Raw genomic sequence first — 15551 nt, forward strand, 5'->3', positions numbered from 1 at the left:
AGACGCCAAGTGCTCTGGCAATTCATAAGAGAATTGATCGAGTTCATAAGAAAAACGGGTCGAAAATCTCGCAAACAACGGCGAGAGCCTGCCGCCCACACGACACAAGATCAAGGTCCAAGGCAAGACAAACAACAATTCCGGGGCCGCCGCCCCGACATTCACCCCTAGTTAAACATGCATATATCTTCTCATGAAAGCTGCCGCTAGCCCAGAATAATATCGACCCCAATCCCCATCGCAGGGAATTATCGGTGTACAGTACCCTCTTTGTGCAGTCATCATCTCGGCCCCTTATACTAAATCGGCAGACACCCTTCACCCAGGCACCTGTTGCCTATATTTGCTTAGTCTCAACGCTGCACCAAAATACGACCTGACTCAAGTGATATTTTGCTTGATTACAACAAGGGACATTGGCATTCATGACCCTGTCCAGATGGGCCAAATATGCTCACATATATCCATTGGTAAGTACTCGACTCTCAGGCCATCCCAAAACTGTAATCAAGGTGATAAATTACTGGGCAACAGTTTTATTAAACCTGAGGGCTGAGGCCAACAGCATGTACAATACATAATTTGTCAAAAATGATTAACAAATTCTTTCTTGCACGAGCTTGTGCCATTTAATATAGTGCAGTAAAAACAATTACAAATCAATGCTTTGGGTTTGATGCTACAGATCAAGATGAAAAATTAGTTCAAGGTACCTTCAAAATCTATAAGTCCACATCATACCGAATAACAAGTCAGTGGTGCTTGTACAATTCATGTGACATTTTGAACTTACACTAAGGTTGCACGGACAATCCTGGCTGAATCACTCATACCTGTGGTTCCATACAAAATTTAACTGGGAGTAGCAAGCTCTGACACCAGGGTCAAATACTCAAATTCCACTGGCTCTATGATGGTCACAAAGTGCAAACATGTTTGAGCACATGCTGAACTATGGATCCATAAGGACTCCTGCTTCGAGAAATTTAGCTGTCAACTTCACAGTTCATTTCTATCATGTTGAGGAAGAACATCTAGTATGCGATGTTCAACTGTTTGCTACGCAAAGAATATTAATCTGTGCTTTTATACAACAGTTGTCCCTTGCCCACACTGAGGAAATTCCCAATACACAACCACTGGTACCTAGACCCCCTCAGGACTAGTTTCATCTAACTAGTTTGAGGCAAACTCCCCTCAGATTGGGACAGTTACACCTGGTACAAGTTACATCATATTAGCACCGATTCCAACAGTTTGAAGATTGTTTTAGAGTAAGCATAAAGTTTCTAAATACCCGAGAACAAGTTGACAGCTTCTTTTGTTACCTAGCTGATTTGTCCAAGTTCTAGGGAAGTTCATGCAACATGGTGCTGTTGGCCACAGCCCATATGAGAAATAAATAAGAAACTGGTAACAGTGGCCCTGAGATGTGGGTACAACACAGGGTTTTAAGCTACTGACCATATACAAGTAAATTCAGAGGCAAGAGATAATGCATTCGAATTCCAATGGATGTCAGCAGTAAAATATGGCGACGGAGAAGATTGCCCTGAATTGAGATATACTCACAGGGAACACAGATATATATGACCCTCTCAAGCTGAGTTCCATACTACCCTTTATCAAATAAAATTTGGTCAGCTACAGCCTGTTGAGACCTGAAAGCTATATTGCACGGATACAGCGATGCGGATATGGACACGGACACCGCGATACATCAATTATTCAAAAACACAGATACGGGGATACGTTTGTATATATATATATATAGGAAATATTAGAAACATATAGAAATTCATGATTTCCATACGGGAATTCGGGAAAGTGACAATTTCAGACTGCATTCAGAGGAATCACACAAGCAGCATTCAGCAACTCGACTGCATTGACTCCTCCACTGCGTGCATATGAGTTTAAGCTTTCACTTCTGATTCAAGAACCAGAAGATCCAGAACCAGAACCACCGATGCTAGCCATTGCTGACCTTAAGAGAAGAAGAATAAATAAGCTAGTGCAGCTTGGAAAGAGATTGAGCAGGGCCGGCCGGCAGAGGGAGCTGTGTTAGCGCTCAGATTGGTTGACGGAACAGCAGCATCCTGGAGCTCTCCTCCGGTGTGGCCACGCTGAGAACAGGGAAGAGAGAAGTGTCTGACTGGCGGTGGCTGGCCTTCCCCACCTGTGTACCGGTGGCGTGGAGCCCAGGTCCGGATGGAGGAAGAATAAGGACAGACAGAGGGCATGGATAGAGGGATTTAAGGTTTTCCCGTGTCCGGCAGGTATCTCACAGGTATCCAAATTAATTTAATTTTTTGAAAAAGGGAAAATAGAGGGATACATATCGGATATGTTTCTGCGGGTATCCAGACGTATTCGAGTATCCGATACGCCCGATACAGCAGTTTCCAGAAGTATCTGCGTAATCTAGCCTTAAAGTGAAATACAGAAAAGCGTAAGATTATTTTCTATTACAAGTTAAAATTAAGAGCAGAACCATTTTTTCCAAGCTTGGTCTCACAATAGTTTTAACTATGCTTAAGGAAGATAAGTACAAGAACTCTAGATAAAGTGCAACCTGCACTAGAGAAAAGATGTTTAAGAAGCAATATATATGACCATTTCATTCTGTATTAAGCTGGGTGAGAAATCAACTTGAAAATAATTGCCACATCAAGGATCAGTAGAAAGGACAGTGAATGAATAAAGAACTGGATGTGTTGTCTGTAATACAACAATAAAACAATATAAGCATAGCATAGCACTGGAATTAAGATTTGAAGGAATCGAAACTTCACTGCAATACCAGAACTGTTGAATACATTTACCTGTAATTTGTATAAACAATTCATAAATCTTCCAGGCATGGTATGCTGCTATTCTAAGTATTCATCGTGACATTAGATGTCCTGCGCATACTTCCATGGTTTCCTCAGAGAACAAGCCAGTGAGAATATGAGAAAGACCACTATCACTGGTTTCATTTCACTTCAATTTAGAATGCATGATTGAATGCGAACTCAAGGCAATGTGGTTTGCATTGAAACTTGAAAGGCATCAATGCTTTCAGGTAGTCAAAATGAGCATATGATAAAACGACGGAGCAAAGGGACTCATCTAAACCTGTACCATTAATCTTTCCCAGCTCTCAGAGTACACCATACAGAGTACCAAACATTGAAGCAGGCTAACAGCGCAACTCAGCGCTCAGGTCCTTCATCAACTTAGGCAACAACCCAACAGGCTTTCGAGCAACACACCAGCAAGCACATTGTGTGAGAACCTCTGACCCAATTCCCTCCACTTCCGCATGTTTGTTCCAGGGAACAGCTGCTTCAAAGTTGACAGGAAATGCAACATTACCCATTCTATGTTTCCTTCAGTGTCAAACGCACAAACTCACATTAGATCTCCATCAACACAAAGCCTCACCGTGACATCATTGTTTCAGTCACACTCTGATCCAATGACAACCAGTGGATAGATGAACATTCTAATATCTGTTTTGCTGCCTAGTTGCCAGAATTCAGATCACACCACTCAAGGCATTATCACTGTCAGACTCTGCTCCCGGCAATTGAGTACCTAGTTCTTTCCTTGGCTTGGGTGAGAGGCCCTTCGCAAGCATCTCCTCGTCGTACTTCCTAGCCAAATCTACCATTCCCTTCTCCAGCAATGCATCAATGAGTGTGTTGTATGCAAATGCATCTGGGGTGAGCCCTTGCTCTTCCATTGTCTTCCAGACAAAGAACACGGGGCGAAGGAAACCCCAGCGCCCAAACCTCTTGATGAGCATGACATATGTGTCCATCCTTGGCCGGCAGCCCCTCTGGAGCATTTTCTCAAACAGCGCAAGGACCTCCTGCGGGCGGCTCAAGTACTGGAAGAAGCAATGATAAGTGAGCTCATTGGGCTCGCACCCGGCCTTGTGCATCTGCTGCACAAACGCATAGCCTTCCTTGAACCTCCCTTCCTTGCACAACAGCTTGACGATCGTGTTGAAAGTGGCGGTATTCGGCCTGCAACCGGCCTCAACCATCTGCCTGTACATCCGAACGGCGAAATCGACGCCCTCCGCGAGCCCGACGGCGTGGATCGCGGTGTTGTACGCGACGATGTCCACCGGGAGGCGCTTCTGCTTCATCTCCTTGAACAGCTTGACGGCCTTCCAGGGCTTCCCTGACTTGGCGAGGGCGTCCATGTAGATGGAGTAGGAGTGGAGGTCCTTGGCGACGCCGCGGGCGTCCATGTCGAGCCAGTGCTGGCGGAGGCGCGCCCAGGCGCGCGCCTTGGCCCAGCCGCGGAGAAGCAGGTTGTGGGTCTTGGTCCCCGGCGGGAAGGGCGGCGGGGCGGCCGCCCTGCCGCCGAGGCAGAGGTGGTGGGCTTCGTCGACGCGGCGGTGGTCGCAGAGCGCGTCGATGAGGAGGTGGAAGGAGGCCTCGTCCCGCAGGCCGACGGAGGCGGCGGTGGACTCGAAGGCCCGCACGGCGTCGTCGACGAGGTTGGCGGCGGCGAGGCGGTTGAGGAGCGCGCGGAGGGCGGGGCGGAGGAAGGCGGGGTCCGTGGGGTCGTGGTGGGCGAGGAGCAGGGCGGTGGCCTGCGGGAACTCGAAGTGCTTGCCGAGGATGTCGACGGCGCGGGAGAGGGTCGACGGGGTCGGCCGCAGGTTGCCGCCGCCCGGGGAGGCGGACCAGTGGAAGAAGTCGAGCGCGCGGCGCCAGTCGTTGGTGTAGAGCGTGAGCGTCTCCTGGACCGCCGCCGCGTCGAGAGGGGTGGGCGGCGCGGCCTCCGGCAGCGTGGAGAAGCGGGCGGCGAGGAGCCGGCGGCGCGCCAGGGAGAGCATCCCGCAATCGAGCAGAGAGATGAGTGTGGTGCGAGTGCGACCGACGGCGCCTGAATCCTGAAACCACTTTCCCCCGTGCCCTGACCTGAAACTTCTCCAAATCTCAGCCCATCTGAGTCAAATCGATTAAATTCAAACCACATTTCCAAATTTTCAACAAACATCTAACAATTTCATCTTTGCGGCAATATTTCGATGTAGATGAAGTCTTGCAGATTTTTGGCACTGCAATTTTTACAAGATCAGTGATGTGCAACTTTAGGTCACACAGAGGCATCAAAAGTTTCAGGCAACCGGCAAGTAGCAAAACTGAAACATTATACATTTGCATCTTCTATACTCCTTGGAGCAGTAAAACTTTTACAATCATCATCACAATGTTGTGTGCGGCTGCTGTCTTTTGAATTTTGTACACAATCTACACGCCTGAAGTATCAGCTTAATTAATTAGCACAGGTAGTTTCCAGTATGGTCTGTCGTTAGTCTGCGTCGTCGGCGTCGACGCCAAAATCTGGCTCCGAGGGCTTCGGCACTCTCACAATGGGGAGAGCAGCAGCCTTGCTCCGAAGCCGGTGGACTCCCCGGAGCGCGTTGGCCGCGAACCGGGACGCGTAGATGGTCGCTCCCAGGCTCGGGCCGCTGCTGCTGCTGCTCTGGCGGTTCGCGGCCTCCTCTTCCCTCCGGCGCTGCTCGGCCATCTTCCGCTTGTAGTAGCGGCGCCAGGCCGCCTGGATGAAGCAGGCTCCCCAGGTCCTCCATTGCTGGGAGTAGAACCGGAATGTGTGCTGAACTTGCCTGCTGTGCAGCCTCCTGAACTGACTGGCCACGAATTTCAGCTCGTCGGCACGCAGGGAGAATGCCTCGACCTCGCTAAGAGCCTTCACTGTCCTGGACGAAACCGGGAAGTTAGCACCAGACTTGGGGTCCAATGCCCAAGTGAGCAGCTCGTCGCCACAGAAAGAACCCTCCTTTAGCTGGACCTTGTTGAAGAACCCACTTCGGCCTCCATCAGTAGTCACACTCTCCAAGGAACCATGGAGAATAAATTGCATCTCATCCACTGGATCACCTTCCCTCAAAATGTATTCATGTTCAGTGTAGAGTGCAGGTCTTAATCGCTCGCATATTGCATCTAGTAGTCTTTCATCCATATTCTCAAACAAAGGCACCTATTCAGCAGCAAAACAGGAGGAAATCAGTGTAGTTCGCTACAAGAATTTCAAAGATACCTGACCAAATATATATCCTACCCTTTTCACTAAACCCAAACAGAGATGGCGTTTGATGTCCCTCCTAAGGTCTTTTGGAAGGGTTTGAACCAAATTTTCTTCATCTACTCCTCTGGTCTCCAACCACCTATACCGTTCATACCGCCTTACTCGTTCTCTGATATCCGGCGGCAGTGATCGGTGATGCATCCACTGCTCAGCATCACGCTTCTTAACTCTCATCTCTTCAAGGCGTATAGCAACTGATTGAAGGTAGGTCTGAAAAGACAATGTTACAACTTAGAATCCGGCAAAACAGGGTGAAAAGATAGTTTGCGATGCATTATCATTCTACCTGCATGTTACCGATGAGGAGCGCAAAGAGAATCAGTCCAAGGATGCATATTGCAATGGAGAATAACACCTCCCAGGGATATGTACTTGTTACAAACCCTTGGCCAAGGGTACTGTTAAATGGAAAGGAAGTTAAACATATCAAGCACAATGAACCACAAATATAAGATATGGAAAAGTAATGTACTCTCTAGTCACAAAAAATAGTCATTGTGAAGACAAACGATTACCACATTGGCTGCTATTTTTTATCATCATATTTTTGAAGGTCGCAAAAAACAATCTATCATGGAAGTAAAACTCACAAAAGGTCTAGTAAAACGAACTCCATGCTGCCAATATAAAAATTATATACACTGAAGGTCCATTAGTCTTCAAAATGTTTGACCAATACAGTCTCTAGGACACTACATCTGAAATCGGAGGAAGTACGCAAACAATGATAGCTGCTCATATAAACCTGCAACAATTAGAATGCAAAGTTGACACCCCAAGCAGAAGGACCCAGGTCCAAATTAGGATCAGGGTTCACAAAATAGCTTTTGCTAGATTTCATGACCTAAGCCAGGAAAATGTGAACAGGCTGGTTTTTGCCTCTTTCCTGGTATGCCATTTTTGCTGCAAGGAACTTAAGATCTTGTGTTCTCTTCATCTTGGATGACTAGTACTCCCTCCGTTCCTAAATACAAGCCTTTTTAGAGATTCCAATACGGACTACATACGGAGCAAAATGGGTGTGTCCACACTATAAAATATGTCTATATACATCCGTATGTACTCCGTATTGAAATATCTAAAAGGGCTTATATTTAGAAACGGAAATAGTAGTATATGCATTCTGTTAAAGGCAGCATATGAAATACAACCACCCTATTTTCAAGTGTGTTGAGCTAGAACAACAGGAAACCCAGAACCGGCAGCGGCTAGTTCCCTTTAGTTCTCTATAAACCCCGATAATCAAAAAGTGTACTGCTGGAAAGAAGGCCAGCTTAAGGGGCTGTTTGGTTCTACGCCTTGCATTGCCACACTTTGCCATACATTTTTTGCCAAGCTTGCCTAAGGTTAGTTCAACAAAATAAGAGCCACAAGTTGGCAATCCTAAGGGAATCATGCCACACTTTTTGTGTGTATGTAATGCGGGGCACTAGTGTGACTTGCCTAAGGTGTGGCTTGAACCAAACACCCACCTAAGTTGGTCAAACTTGCCTAACCTTAGGTGTGACACCTTTGGCAAACTTAGTCTCAAACCAAACAAACCTTAAATAGCTAGAAAGTTGGGCAACTTTTTGACACCACGGCAATCATATTTGAATTGGTAAGTTATGTTATAATATTGCTATTTCCAAACAAAATCTAATATAACACCAGTAAGTCCAGGTTATACTAACAGGATAACACATCATATACAATATCTTATATTCTCACTAGCAATTTGGCGCACATTGGCTTTTCAGACCATTAGTGTAACCAATATTAACTGGCATGCTCTTTCAAATCATACAAAAATAATCTCTACAAGTTATATGTATGCCACAGCATACAAAGTTAGGAAAGTAGGTAGTTCCTTTACGGGTCTCTAAGATCCACTCCATTTGTTGCTTCCAAGCTCCAGTAGTCCAGTTTGTCTGGAGTGGTCATCATGCAGATCCAAGTATCTAACAAAATCTATTTTCCAAGACAGGGAGTGAAATGGACTTTACAAACTCCTACCATGAGAGAAATTCCGTTTCGGTAAGAAATGACTCATTTTGTGGGAACTGTTTAAATCAGAGTTTTTCAAATATATTTTCTTGTGCACAATGAAAGCCTTCGAAGAATAATGAACAGATGTACGGAGTATTGTTTTTTTCTATTACCTTAAATTTTGTAATCCCCACCAGAAGCAATAACAACTTTTAGAGACAAAATTTCCTGGACCAAGTATTCCAGACACCAATGCTTGCTGATAGATACCAAAATTGAAAGATTCATCAGTGCCATTGCACTGATTAAATATTGGGGTACTCGTACTCCAATTTTTGTACCTCTCACTGCCACCATGATTCTCACTACAATACAAGTAGGTGGGTTCACAACCATCTGTGGCATGACAGTTGGCAAGCCAGCAGCTATCTTTGCGCTCTATGGATAAGAAGTACCACAGAGTACCAACATTCTGCAACAAACAGCGTATAGAAAAATTACAGGGTAAGTCAAGGAAAACATGATCACCTACGACAAACTATGTTCAGAGAATTATGCTCAACATGACGTAAGACAATAACTATATGTGAGGAGAGAAGGATACCATCAAATGTTAACTACCAAAAATCATCTAACCATAAATGTAGTCAATTAGTTGACATATTAGCAATGCCTACAATGTAGAGTATTATGCACAATCTCCAAGTGCTACGAAATCTTTAAACTATCATATCTGACAGGATAACTGAAGAGTTCAGATAGCAAAGATGGTAAGTTTTGAAAAGCTACCAGGTATGCAAGGAACCTCAATGTATCAACAATGTTTCTACTCGAGGCACTCATCATAGTGTAAAATGCAGAGATAATTGTGATAATGCTCTCTAGATGAAGATGCACATGTCATGGATAAACAATACATAGCATAGCAATCACTTACATGGCCAGCAAGCATAAACCAGAGAAGATAGTAACCAGCACCAGCCCATGCAGTCTCAATAAAAACACCAGCTGTCCTTTTCAAATCTTTGGTCACAGGGAATATCCTTAGCAACCTTGGAATGTATTGGCACAGGACAACCCAAACCAGTGCATCTTTTGTAGCCAGCACATCTGGACCATCAGAACTGTGGAGATATCTCCAAACAACAATCTGTCGATAACCAACGAGATCATCAAGGAAAATATGAAAAATGTCTTGAAGTATGCAGTAATCATAGTTCAGGATAGTCGAATGTGAATATCAAATTAATGGGATAAATTTAATGTAGCAAATCTGTGCATAGAGCCAGGCTATTGAAATGATAAATAAAAATATCTAACGCTAAAGTGTAAAAGCACTTAAAAGGTTTATTGTTTTCACGTAAAAGAAAAGGCTTACTGTTTCAGATAAAGACCAAGTGACAGTAAAATAACCTTCATACTATAGAAGAGCATGAATGCAAAGAAGTACCTGTGGAAGTGGTAACAGTGCAAAGAAGTCCATTAGGAAGTAACTTTTAATGTAACGCATCGCAATTAGCGTTGGATCAATCACAAGCTCGCCACTTCCAAACACTCGAGAAGATGGAGCAACATAAGCAGTGCGGAATTGAAGAAACACACGGATAAGATAGACAGAGTCAATAATAGTCCGTACTACTGTTGATGTCACTGCCAATTTCTTATCTATACCGATGCAATTTGAGTTGTCGATGACGGGTAGGAAGAAGAAGAGTGGATCAACTGCAACAGCGAAAATACATGACAGGAAGAAAAATCTATTCATTCGCAGCAGGAACTTTTGCTGGGGATCAAATATATTCTTCTTAAAAGATTTAAGATCTTCTGCAAAAGCTGTCTTAGGAGCACCAGATGGATTGGGGTGCCTAAGTGATTTGAGTCTTCCAGAACTCTTTCTCAGCCCTGACATGAATGATCTTAGTGGATTAAACGAATCATAACCGAACCCAGGCATGCTGAACCTCAGGCTGCTCCTCCCACCAATTTCAGATTGTACAGATGATCTAGGGCTAAACTCATCCAGCCTGCATAGAGTATTGATAAATAATTAAAACAAATTCAAAACAGCCCACGGTTAAACAAAAGCAACATAAATATGTGTACGTACAGTGCGCAGTGATAAGTTAAATCATATAACGCGTCTGATAGAGTGCTATGATTGAGATTTCTCCCTTATATTTTCTACATCATCACTCCAGCATGAAGGAAAATGTAAAAACTAATACTGGCTGCTTCTCTGTTTATACAGCAAAATGGGTAAAACCCAGTTTATTTGTTCAACATGAAGGAAAAATGTAAAACAAATGACTGGCTTTGTCGTTTTCTTCCAAAAATAAACATGACATAACTCTTACAGGTAATACCGGAAGGTCAAACAAAGAGCCAAAGACCTGTTTTAAGTTATAAAAGACGGCGAGAAAGGATGCCATGTGCTTGACGAGAAAGGATGCCATGTGCTTGACGAGGGGGTACCATGGGAAGAACTCGTGAATATTTGATGTGGACATGGACTATACAGCAAAAGTGTGTGCTTTTTCAATAGAATTACCACTATATGCAGGAGAGATGCAAGGCTACAGCCTACAGGAAGGTGTCCAGAGAGAAATTGGTACTACAATGTCCAGGCTTAAGAATTGACAGTCATGACATGCGAAAAGGAAAACATTGTCACTTTTAAGTAAATGACCTTTAATAAGAGTTATGAAAGCGCATGACAGGAGTGCCCTTTTAAGTAAAAATGACCAACCTCTTAAAGTCCTCTCTGTATCTGTCCATGTATTGAGCTTTCTAACCACAATCAAACATACGGCTATGTCAAAGGAAGAGCAGAGCTGGCGAGAGATCCTCCACGGCCCCAATAACTGCCATCAATCTACCGACCCTTTAGCTGATGGTACCAAAAGCAACCCGCAGTCCGTCCTTCCACAAAATGCTCTGATCTGTTTGATCAATCACACCGAATGAACACAAAAAGCAAGCGTAAGAACAAAAGGAAGTTGCAAGGTAAGCGTCACACATAAAGATGTAGCACAAATGCAGTAGTGACTAGTGAGACACCAAAAAGGAACGGGAGCACTCAAATTGGGAAGCCTGATACATTTAAGGAACGAGTAGGGTAGAATCCTAGTAATACAGACATACAGTAAAGTGGAGCAGTCTACTATTATTAGCAAGCAAAAAGGCTCAGCGCTGAAGTACTGCGGCCTCCGCCCGAATTAGGCGCCGCGACAGCGGAGACCACGCCTCCATTTTCCCGATAGGGTACTATGCTGGCAGAAGAACGGAAGCAGTACCCCCCGTGCTGTCTAACTGAATCCGTCCACCGGCCTTCGTCCCTCGCGTCCCGCGCTGGCTGATCCAGATCTACGAGCCCGGGCAGGGAGCTCCCGGAACGCGGCGATCGAATCGAGGGGACGGCCATGGCAGCATCAAATTCTACGCGGCGGCAGCAGCAACAGCCAAAATAAGAGCAGCGAGGAACCGAGGGAGGAGGAGGAGACGGTTGCGGCTCACCTGCGGGCCGCGCGGGGGAGGGAGGCGAGGGGGCCGGCGGCGAGGTCTGGAGGGGAGCGTAGGGGAGTTGGGGGAGGGGAAGGGGAAGCAGCGGGCGGAAGCACGGGTTCGGGGAAGGAAGGCGAGGAGGGAGGGTGGTAGGCAAGACGAGGCGAAGCGGTCAACGAGGCTTCGCTTCGCTGCGGCTTGGGTTGCTGGTCTGGGTCTGGCTGCTGCTGGGTCCGGGTGGGGAGAAAGGAGGAAACGGACGGGGCGGAGGGACAAGGGCAGCAGGCGCGCACGCGGATTGGCCGCGGGGGCCGGCTTGGCGGTTGGCCCGAGTGAGCGAGTGGGGTGACGGGTTGGCGGAGAGCGAGCGAGCGATGGGCCCATAACCGTGGTGCCGCAGAGGGCGACGACGTGCTGTGCCCAAACATCCTATTGCGCACATAGAACGTCCGTGAATTCAAAAAAATGTTCGCTAATTCAAAATATATAATCGTGAATTTAAAAACTATTTACAGATTTAGAAATATGTTCCTGAATTTAAAAACGGGAAAAGGAAAACGAAAATGGCCAGCCCATGTAGGTCAGGGGAGTGGCATTGTCGCATACCGATAATTCCTATTTAACGCATTTTGCATGAAATTGTCGGGGGCTCGCACAGCCGAATGACCGAGCGTCCAAGAGATACGCCGGCCATTTAGCATCTACGTGCTCTATAGAATCCCGGTTCTAGGAACTCTTCAGTAGGTTCTTGTCCGTTTTTATCAGTTTCTGAACTTTCAGTCTAGTTTTATGCTGTTTTCCTTTTCTGGATGTTTATTTTCTTTTCCTTTTTAAAAATGTTTAGAAATTTCTAAAATGCTAAAAGATTTTAAAATTATTTAACTTTTTTAAATCCCATTTAAAAATAATGTTTAGGATTTGTTTTAGAAACATGTTTGAAACAATGTTCGGATTTTCAAAAGACGTTCATGTTTCTTTTTAAATCCTGTTTTCCAAAAAAAGTGTTTGGATTTTAGAAGAAAAAAAAACTTGTTGTAAAAAAATTACACATTAAATTTCATGATTTTTTTAAAAAAATTCATATTGTTCATGATTTTTATAAAAATGTTCACTTTTCAAATAATGTATTTTTTGAAAAAAACTACTGTTCTTTTGGAAACCGGTCGTTGATTTTTTTTCTGTAGTGCTCGCTTGTTATGATTCTGCATCACTGGGTCGGCCTAGTCGAGGGGCACGACAAGTTGAAGCACATAACATTCTATGCGACCCCCCCCCCCCCTCTCCAGTGCAATAGGAGATTAGGGAATCGTTGTGCGACGCCATGCAAACGCGTACGCCTTTGAGTTTAGCGACACTAGTTGGGCTAGCCCATTTTCCATTTGTTAGAGTTTCACTATTTTCAATATTTCATGTACGTTCTTGAATTTAAAAATATGTTTGAGAATTTTTGAAAATGTCCACAAATAGAAAAAATATTCGTGAAGAAGAAGGAACCAGGGGAGGAGAAGGAGGAGAAACGAGAAGGGGTAGCGGCCAAGATGATCGCGAGGTTCGAGGACACCATGGCGAAGAAGGAGAGACATGCGTCGGGCCAATAATATGAAGGAGGAAAAGAAGACCAAGAGGTTTGAAAACTTCATCGTGGTTCAAGAGAATATGATCAAGCTTCAAGAGAAGATGGTTGAGCTCGCGGCCCGTTCGAAGGAGATCAATATGTTGACCATGAAGATGTTGGACTTGGATCCCGATGCGACGAAGATCATGCAAGCCTACCATGCTAAGATATTGAAGCGCTTCGTGGCCAATTTGGAGGAGCTGGCTGGTGCGGAGGACATGGCCGCACAGTGAAGAACTTGGCATGGACAGCTGGTCTAGGCGGCAAAAAAGTAAGTTGTGTTTTTGCATGAATAATATGATTGGCACCTTTTGGGATCGCTGCATATAAAAACCTTATAAACATCCGACTTTTTTTGTTTGTGGTTGCATATGTTTGCACTATATTTACATATGCTTAAATTGCTATTGATCTACATATGCATGTCAAATGGACGTGGCCGGACCCTAGGCAGACATTTGATGTATACGGTTAGATGTCAGCCCCTATCTGCTATCTGTGGACATGTCCGAACATGTCCACGAATGTATTACGCGTTTCAAGACATTGAAATGGGGGGAGGCGTCAAACGCCAACATTGGTCACAGTCCTCACGATCCGTGCCATGCGACTTCAACTTCCAATAAGCAATAATTCAACGAAAGATCCACCCAATGCCGTCGCCCTGGCTTTTAGAGCCCTTCACACCAGCGCGAGGCAGCAGATCCTCATCGTCACCTTCACCGAAAGACGCGCAAAAGCCGGTGGCCTCATTGGGTGGCGGCGGCTAGGATTTGGGGCCGCTCCCGTGTCGCCCGAGAGGGGCGACGCGAGAGGGGGGGGGGATTTAACGAGTACTACTCTACTTCGACTTCTCAAGCTTTCTTTCCTTTGGTAATGGTCATTTTTCATCTTTCGATCTTTCTTGATGACTCTACTTCGGCTTCTCAAGCTTTCTTCCTTTTTCAGTTTTGCTTGGGACTGTAGTAGTATGTAGTACAAAAGACATTGAAATGTGGGAGGCATGTTCGTGGTATTACCTCGGTTTGTTTGTTGCTGTGGAGTCGAAGTTGCGGCGGCGAGTCCCTATGGTATATGATGACTGGCTACAAGTGGCCCGTTCGGCGATCTCCCGTGGCTCCAGTCGTGCCTGGTTCTGTCCTTCAGAGTTCTCCACCAGAGTCGGAGTTACGCTGTCTAGCCGCAAATGGCTGAGTTTTGGCACATATCTTCATGCAGCTTCACGTGTCCACTACGGTGTGCACTGGCGGAGCTCTCCGGTGGGCAGGGTATGGCGCCTGCCGTACCTTAAGTTTGAGCAAAAAAATATAACTACTATGCATCGATCGCTAGCAGAATAGGCTGTGTTGTCGTTGTTAATACGTGATGGGCCGACGCAGCTAGCGGCTTGATGGTCCAACAGCCGAGGCCCGAGGCAGCCAGCCAGGTTCGAGCGTCCACGCGAGCAGAGACGCAACACACTCGACCACTCTGTTCTCTCCACACGACGCCACACAACAACCCTAATAGCTAAGCTAGCCGCCGCTGGCCAGGTCGCCAGGAGCGAGCGGGGCAGGCAACGGCAAGGACAGTCTGGGGGGCTAGAGGGCAGTGGCGTCGCGGCAGCAAGCGGCAGCCACTACAAAAAAAAGACACATCCGTGACATTTTGGGCCGAACGAATTTTTTTCTGTCATACTTATGACACTTCTATGACGATAATTATGACAAAACCCGATATCATCATATATGTGGTGGGCTCCTACTTCTATGACAAAAAATCATGACAGAAAATGGGCTTTTCGTTCTGGGCGGGCCGAAGACGCAGCTGCATGACATTCTTTGGGCAGTCCATGACGGAAAAAACTATGGTAGAAGCGAGGGCGAGGAAAATATCGGGGTGTTCCCGGTTACGATGGGTGGTCGGGCTGAGCGATGCGCGTTTCTCTCGTACACGTACGCGCGTGTGTGCGAGGCGTTGGGCTCTAACTGAACCCGAGCGATTGCACTAGCTACGTTACTGAACCCGATCGAGCGATTCCTTCGCTACTGCTGCTAACTGAAGCCGGTCGATGCTGCCTCTGCATGAACAGTGAGCGTTACTGGGGGGGTTTGGATGAATAGTTCCCGGTGGGGGTGGATGAACAGGACCCCGTGGTGTTGCCTCTGGATGAACAGGACCCCGATCGATCGAGCCGGTTGGGGCTGGATGAACAGGACCTCGTGGAGGGCTGGATGAACAGGACGGCCCCGTGGAGGGCTGGATGAACAGTAGACGGTGGAGGGCTGGATGAACAGTAGCCCGTGGAGGGGTGGTTGAACAGGAGCCCGTGGAGAGGGCTGGTTGAATAGTAGCCGGTGGAGTAGCGCGC

At 46.0% G+C, this 15551-nt stretch overlaps 2 protein-coding genes across 2 annotated transcripts; both read right to left on the reverse strand.

Annotated features, from left to right (window-relative positions):
* Positions 1-2767: 2767 nt before the first annotated feature.
* LOC123054963 (pentatricopeptide repeat-containing protein At1g80550, mitochondrial-like) lies at positions 2768-4929 on the reverse strand. Its single transcript, XM_044478852.1, has one exon. It carries the CDS (start codon positions 4838-4840, stop codon positions 3524-3526), a length of 1317 nt encoding a protein of 438 aa, XP_044334787.1. The 5' UTR covers positions 4841-4929; the 3' UTR covers positions 2768-3523.
* A 61-nt stretch (positions 4930-4990) lies between these two features.
* Positions 4991-11792, reverse strand: LOC123054962 (probable cyclic nucleotide-gated ion channel 5). Its single transcript, XM_044478851.1, has 8 exons — positions 11599-11792; positions 10832-11024; positions 9536-10109; positions 9023-9235; positions 8259-8557; positions 6404-6515; positions 6091-6327; positions 4991-6009 (listed from the first exon to the last, which is right to left on the reverse strand). The coding sequence occupies exons 2-8, from the start codon at positions 10858-10860 to the stop codon at positions 5320-5322; spliced, it is 2154 nt and encodes a 717-aa protein (XP_044334786.1). The 5' UTR covers positions 10861-11024; positions 11599-11792; the 3' UTR covers positions 4991-5319.
* Between the last annotated feature and the right edge of the window lie 3759 nt (positions 11793-15551).

The sequence above is a fragment of the Triticum aestivum genome, chromosome 2D (assembly GCF_018294505.1).
Source record: "Triticum aestivum cultivar Chinese Spring chromosome 2D, IWGSC CS RefSeq v2.1, whole genome shotgun sequence".
Taxonomy (NCBI): domain Eukaryota; kingdom Viridiplantae; phylum Streptophyta; class Magnoliopsida; order Poales; family Poaceae; genus Triticum; species Triticum aestivum.

Coding starts and splice junctions, on each gene's coding strand:
- LOC123054963 (XM_044478852.1), bottom strand. CDS start 4,840: ATGCTCTCCCTGGCGCGCCGCCGGCTCCTCGCCGCCCGCTTCTCCACG.
- LOC123054962 (XM_044478851.1), bottom strand. CDS start 10,860: ATGGACAGATACAGAGAGGACTTTAAGAG. Junction 9,236..9,535: donor CACTGTTACCACTTCCACAG/GTACTTCTTTGC, acceptor GGTTATCGACAG/ATTGTTGTTTGGAGATATCT. Junction 6,516..8,258: donor TGGGGATTACAAAATTTAAG/GTAATAGAAAAA, acceptor TCCATTTAACAG/TACCCTTGGCCAAGGGTTTG.